The 6,627-nt window shown below is 41.3% G+C and overlaps 1 protein-coding gene across 1 annotated transcript in view; it reads right to left on the minus strand.

The window, feature by feature from the left end:
- Positions 1–6,375, minus strand: part of WDR70 (WD repeat domain 70) — a 292,600-nt gene extending 286,225 nt beyond the window's left edge. Inside the window, exons 1-3 of the mRNA XM_008692622.2 lie at positions 6,224–6,375; positions 6,064–6,129; positions 3,820–3,903 (exon numbers count right to left, since the gene is read on the minus strand). Of these exons, the coding sequence (XP_008690844.1) occupies positions 3,820–3,903; positions 6,064–6,129; positions 6,224–6,248 (175 nt within the window). The 5' untranslated portion in view covers positions 6,249–6,375. The remainder of the gene's footprint in view (positions 1–3,819; positions 3,904–6,063; positions 6,130–6,223) is intronic.
- Between the last annotated feature and the right edge of the window lie 252 nt (positions 6,376–6,627).

The raw sequence follows: 6,627 nt of genomic DNA on the forward strand, positions 1-6,627 counted from the left end.
ATGCCACCAGACTTCTCACGGAGCTCCGGTGCGCTCACTGAAACCAGAGTGAGACCGGGAGCTCCGGAGCACGCGGGGGCAGCTGGCGGTATTAGAAACACAAAGGGCAGAGACATGCCCGCCCTGGAAGTGAGGGCTGGGACGCCGGGTGTGGGGCACACATCCCGGGTCGCTGGAGGGTTGAGCAGCACCAACAGAAACAGAGTTAAAGTGGCCAGAACATCAGTGGAGGATGGTCCGCGATCCCTCTATTCTGAGACAGAGGCTGAGATTCGACCACTGCTGCTCTGAATCTCAGAAGAGGCACAGCAAACCGTCAGGGAAAGCTGCCAGAGAACAAAAGCCTGGAAATACCGGCTCACAGTGAGCCCACCCCCATCCCACCTCGCAGGGGACACGGAGAACTACCCAAACAGGGTTGCCTGAGTATCGGCACGGCAGGCCCCTCCCCCAGGAGGCAGGCTGAAAAATCAAGAAGCCCACATCCCTAAGATCCCTATAAAACAAGGGCCCACGGCCTGGGTACCGGTCAATAATTTGGGCTCTGGACAACCCCGCACCCTCTCCTCATCAGAATGACGAGAAGGAGAACTCCCCCCCAGCAAAGAAAAGACAGCGAGTCTGTGGCCTCTGCCAAAAAATTAATGGATATGGATATAACCAAATTATCAGAAATGGAATTCAGAGTAACAATGGTCAAGATGATGTGTAAGACTTGAAAAAAGTATTAACGAAAATGTTAATGAGAATACAGAATCTCTAAGGGCGGAAATGAGAGCGAATCTGGCAGAGACTAAAAATTCTATGAGCCAAATGCAATCAAAACTAGAGGCTCTGACGGCCAGGGTTAATGAGGCAGAAAGTATCAGCGAACTGGAGGATGGGTCAGTAGAAGAAAAAGCTAAAATAGAATCTGGACTCAAAAAAATCCACTCTCAGGAATGTAGGTTACGGGAGATTACTGACTCAATGAAACGTTCCAATGTCAGAATCATCGGCATCCCTGACAGGGTGGAGAAAAACAGAGGTCTAGAAGAGATATTTGAACAAATTGTAGCTGAAAACTTCCCTAATCTAGCAAAGTAAACAAACCTTCATGTCCAAGAGGCATAGAGGACCCCTCCCAAGCTCAACCACGACAAACCTATGCCACATCACGTCATAGTGCAAATCGCAAATATTAGATCCAAGGATACAGTATTGAAAGCAGCCAAGGCAAAGAAGTTCCACGACTCAAGGCAAAGGCATCAGAATTACGTCAGACCTGTCTACACAGACCTGGAATGAGAGAAAGGGTTGGGGGGGGGGCATTTTTAAAGCTCTTTCAGAGAAAAACATGCAGCCAAGCATCCTTTATCCAGCAAGGCTGTCATTCAGAATTGATGGAGAAATAAAGACCTTCCAGAATAGCCAGTCATTGACCAATTACGTAACCACAAAACCATCCCTACAGGAGATATTAGGGGGTTCTATAAAGGTAAAAAGGCCTCAAGAGTAATACAAACTGACCACTCTCTCACACCATACACAAAGATAAACTCCAAATGGATGAAAGACCTTGATGTGAGACAGGAATCCGTCAAAATCCTACAGGAGAACACAGGCAGCACCCTCTATGACATCGGCCAAAGCAAGCTTTTTCATGACACATCTCCAAAGGCAAGAGAAACAAAAGATAAAATGAACTTGTGGAACTTCATCAAGATAAAAAGCTTCTGCACAGCCAAGGAAACAGTCAAAAAAACTAAGAGGCACCCACGGAATGGGAGAATATATTTGCAAATGATGCTACAGATAAAAGACTGGTAACCAAGATCTACAAAGAACTTCTCAAACTCAATACGCGAGAAACAAATAAACAAATCATAAAATGAGCAGAAGATATGAACAGACACTTTTCCAATGAAGACATACAAATGGCTAACAGACACATGAAAAATGTTCGAAATCATTAGCCATCAAGGAAATTCAAATCAAAACCACACTAAGATACCACCTTACGCCAGTTAGAATGGCAAAAATTGACAAGGCAAGAAACAACAATTGCTGGAGAGGATGTGGAGAAAGGGGAGCCCTCCTACATTGTTGGTGGGAATGCAGTAGGCAGCCACTCTGAAAACAGTGTGGAGGTCCCTTAAAAAGTTAAAAATAGAGCTACCCTATGACCCAGCCATTGCACTACTGGGTATTTACCCCAAAGATACAGACAGTGAAGAGAAGGGCCATATGCACCCCAATGTTCATAGCAGCATTGTCCACAATAGCTAAATCGGGAAGGAGCCGATGCCTCAACAGATGACTGGATTAAGAAGTTATGGTCCATATATACAATGGAATATTACTCAGCTATCAAAAAAAAAAAAAGAACGATTTCTCAACATGCTGCAACATGGATGGCACTGGAGGAGATAATGCTAAGTGAAATAAGTCAAGCAGAGAAAGACAACTATCATATGATTTCTCTCATCTATGGAACATAAGAACTAGGAAGATCGGTAGGGGAAGAAAGGGATAAAGAAAGGGGGGGGTAACCAGAAGGGGGAATGAAGCATGAGAGACTATGGACTATGAGAAACAAACCGAGGGCTTCAGAGGGGAGGGGGGTGGGGGAATGGGATAGACTGGTGATGGGTAGTAAGGAGGGCACGTATTGCATGGTGCACTTGGTGTTATACGCAACTAATGAATCATCGAACTTTACATCAGAAACCAGGGAGGTACTGTATGGTGACTAACATAATATAATAAAAAAACATAAAAATAAAATTTAAAAAAATTTTAAAAATCAGTATCTCTTAAAGACACATACTAAAATATTTTTGGGTGAAGTAATGTGTCTCAGATTTGTATCAAAATAATCTGAGAGGGGAAGTAATTGTTACAGTACTTCAATCTGTATGATAGAAGTTCATTACTATACTTTTGTATGTGTTTGAAATTTGTTATTAATGACAGTTCTTTTTAAAAAATAGTATGTGGCCTTCTCGCCAAAAAAAAACCTTATTCTTCCACAGACCAAAAACTTTCACATCAAGCTCACTTTCCAAATATTAGATATTACTGCTATATAACTTATCATTTTAAAACCAAAAAGGACAATCGCCAGAACAACATTCACTTAAAATTTTCCAGAAGTCCTGTCTCTGATTTCTAGCCCCTTTTGTGCTATCAAGATATATCTATACCTTCAGTCTAAGAATGATCTGAATCAAATCTAAAGAAAGCAAGAGAGGAGTCAGTCTACTTGGAAGACCATAAGGTGGTACCCAGAATTGCCAATCACCTAGTATCACACCAGACAGTCTGGAAATTAAGGCCTTCATTAAATGTCTGATAAACTCATTAATACAGGGGTTCAACAGCAGCAGCCACATTCACTGTATGTCTCAATTTTCTATACTGAGTCAACAGTCAGTGGTGTACACAGCTCTGAGAGCCACCTCTCGCCCAGCCTTCCAAATACTGGTCCCGCTGTAAGCAGGAAAAGAAAAAAATGAAATGAAAATCAGATAAAGGTGGAAGAAGAGGTTAAAAAAAAAAAACTGCTATTCTTATTCTTATCAATTAATTTAGAATCCCTGTTTGTTCATAGAACACACTTCAAAAAGATTTTAGCATTCAGACTTATCCTACTTAGATGCAACTTTTACCATGTTAAAAAAAAAAAAAAAAAACCAACTCTGCTTCCAAAGGAACCAGCACATTTGGTCTTTTAACAACTTCGAAATTTTTTTTCAGTCTTATAATAACGGCCAACGGACTTGTGTAAGGTGTATACAGTATTTAAACCAATAAAAGAGCCATAACTGAACTTCTTACCCAGTGTTTTCCGACTTCTTTCCACAGCTGTTCTTCGTGTTTGTTCAAACATTGCTTCCAAATCAAATGTGCGAGCTTTTTTTCCTAAAAAGAAATAAGAAGCAGACTGTGATCTTCTCACACTAAGCTGGCCAAATTTTAGGTACTCAATAAGCACTGATTAAATGATTGATAACCATTTAGTCTGTTTAATTTATAGCATGGCTACAAGAAATACACCTAGGAAGAAAGAGTTTACTTCCCAGGGAATTTTTAACAATAGTCTCATCATTAACCAGCCAACTTTCCCATTCTCCTCAATTCACCTGGACTCTACCCCTTAAATCTACAACACTGGTAACAGGCAGAATGCAGAATGTTCATACCCTAATCTCTGGAACCCTGGAATATGTCACATTACAGGGCAATAGGGACTTGTTGACATCTAATTAAGGTTATGGACTTTAAAACAGATTATCCTGGTTGGCCCAATCTAATCACAGAAGCCCTTACAAGCAAAGATGCAGAACAGATACAGCTGAAGTCAGATATATATGAAGTATGAAAAGGACTAGAAGCACTAGTTCATTTTCAGATGAAGGCAGTAAGATGACAAGCAATGCAAGCACCTTAAGAAGCTAAGAAACTCCCACCTGACAGCAAATAAGAAAACAGAGGCCTCAGCCCTAAAACTACAAGAAACCAAATTCTGACAACAACATGAATGAGCTTGAAGGAATATTATATTTGTCTTTATTGTTTTTTCTTAATAATGTTTACTCCATGTTAGTTAGAATATGGTAAAAATGTCATTCTTACATAATATTGACTTCGGTCTAAAATGAAACCACCTTTCTGAAGGGCATTATGACAAAATGGATCAATTAGTTTTAAAAGATATCTACCCAGGAGCACCTGGGTGGCTCAGACTGTTAAGCATCCAACCCTTGATCAGTGTCATGAGTTCAAGCCCCGGGTTGGGCTCCATGCTGGGTGTGGAGCCTACTTAAAAATAAATTTTAAAAAATTTAAAAATTAAAAAAAAAGATATACACGCAATGTTTTGGATACTTTTTAATATTTGTATTTTTATTATAGTGCCTTCTTTAGAAATCTACCCTATGGAAACACACATAAAATTACTTTTACAAAAAGAAATAAAAGGGTTATTTATAAAGATATTCTTTTTAGTATTATGAATAAAAGAATTAGAAACTAGGTAGGCCAAAATTATGGCACTTCTATCAAATGTACTATTCGGCCATTAAAAAATCATGTTTTGGAAGAGTACTTCATAATGCAGAAAATCCTCAAAGCATTAAGAATTAAATAAAGTAGATAATTAAGAATATAAAATTGTACATACATATGATCTTAACTTTCTTGATAAATACACAACAGGAAAGAATAGAAAACAAACTTCTAACTCGATTTCTAGATCATACAGTTATTAAGGATTTACTTTCTTCCTTTTCATTTACTGTGTTCTTTGGATTTTCTGCTATTAATATGCGCTACTTTTGAAATTAGGAATGAAACAAAAGTAAATACTATAGTAACACGTAAGTATATAGTATTTTTGTAAACATGACCACCTAGGAGTAAAAATGTGACAGAAGCCGTTACCATAATAAATGAGTATATGAACACCAACAAGAGACCTGGACACATTAGCCTGATATTTGTTCTATCCAAGACCCACGAGAAACGGGAAGACAATTAACATTTGTTTCTTACAAGCAGTAATGTTTTCAACAGATGACTACATCTCTGTTTGAAATGTTCCTCTTTATCTCATAACAAGACTCTACAGAGAGACTGAAGTGACAATTCCGGGAGAGAAAGGCTTGAATCAAAAAGCATTTAATAACCGTTATAATATCACTTTAATGGCCGGCCCACCTGTTGCCAGAAAGGCCATCTCATTACAGACTACAGTCAATGGTTAGCTCCGTCTCAGGACACAAAAAGACAACTCCCTCCACTAACCAACGCCGTCCACAGCATAGGTCACAAAGCTATCTTTCCCACAAGGCTTCCCATACATGTCACCTGAGCTGGTCCCAACAGACAAGCAAGAATTAGAAAACGGATGGGAAAGAGAATACCAAGAAATCTCAAGACACAGGGCTTGGCTAAAGTAACTAGGGCTTGGCACAGCGGAGGGTGCGGAACAGAGGTGACAGCTGGGCCCCCCCTCTCATTCCGCGGTTCTTAAAACCTCTGCAAAAGGAGAAGAGGCTAAGCGTTAAGACAGTCACTCACCGAACCCCGTGAAGCCCATGGTGACCGCCAGCTGCGGATCCGGTCCCGACGCTTCTGAGCCTGACACTGGGGCAAGAGGAGAAGGAGACCTCGTTAGTGCGGCGCCTCCGGCGCCCCCGGCCCTTCCCGTCTTGCCTGGCATCGCCCCCACGGAACCCACCTTCACTGGGCCCCGGGCGCTCCATGGCCAACCGCCCACTGCAGAACTACCGACAGTCACAGCACAGACAGCTGCTGAAGACTCGCGGCAAAACCAGCAGGAAGTATCGCCTTGCAGAGACTGCACCGCCGCCAAGGCCAAGAGCGTCGCCTTCTGCGAGGGGATGGAGGTCCCTGGAGCTGCGCCGCCCTAGCGGGCTGGAGGGGCATAAGCGCCGCAGAGATCACCTGCTAACTCAACACACTGGCTGGAAACATTATCTAGTTTGTGTCAACAGCCTTTCTTTTTCTTTTCTTTTCTTTTCTTTTTTTTCTTCCTTCCTTTCTTCCTTCCTTCCTTCTTTCCTTGCTTGCTTGCTTCCTTTCTTCCTTCTTTCTTTTCTAGATTTTGTTCAATAGCTGTAT

Source organism: Ursus maritimus, unplaced genomic scaffold (genome assembly GCF_017311325.1).
Source record: "Ursus maritimus isolate PB19 unplaced genomic scaffold, ASM1731132v1 scaffold_15, whole genome shotgun sequence".
NCBI classification, from domain to species: domain Eukaryota; kingdom Metazoa; phylum Chordata; class Mammalia; order Carnivora; family Ursidae; genus Ursus; species Ursus maritimus.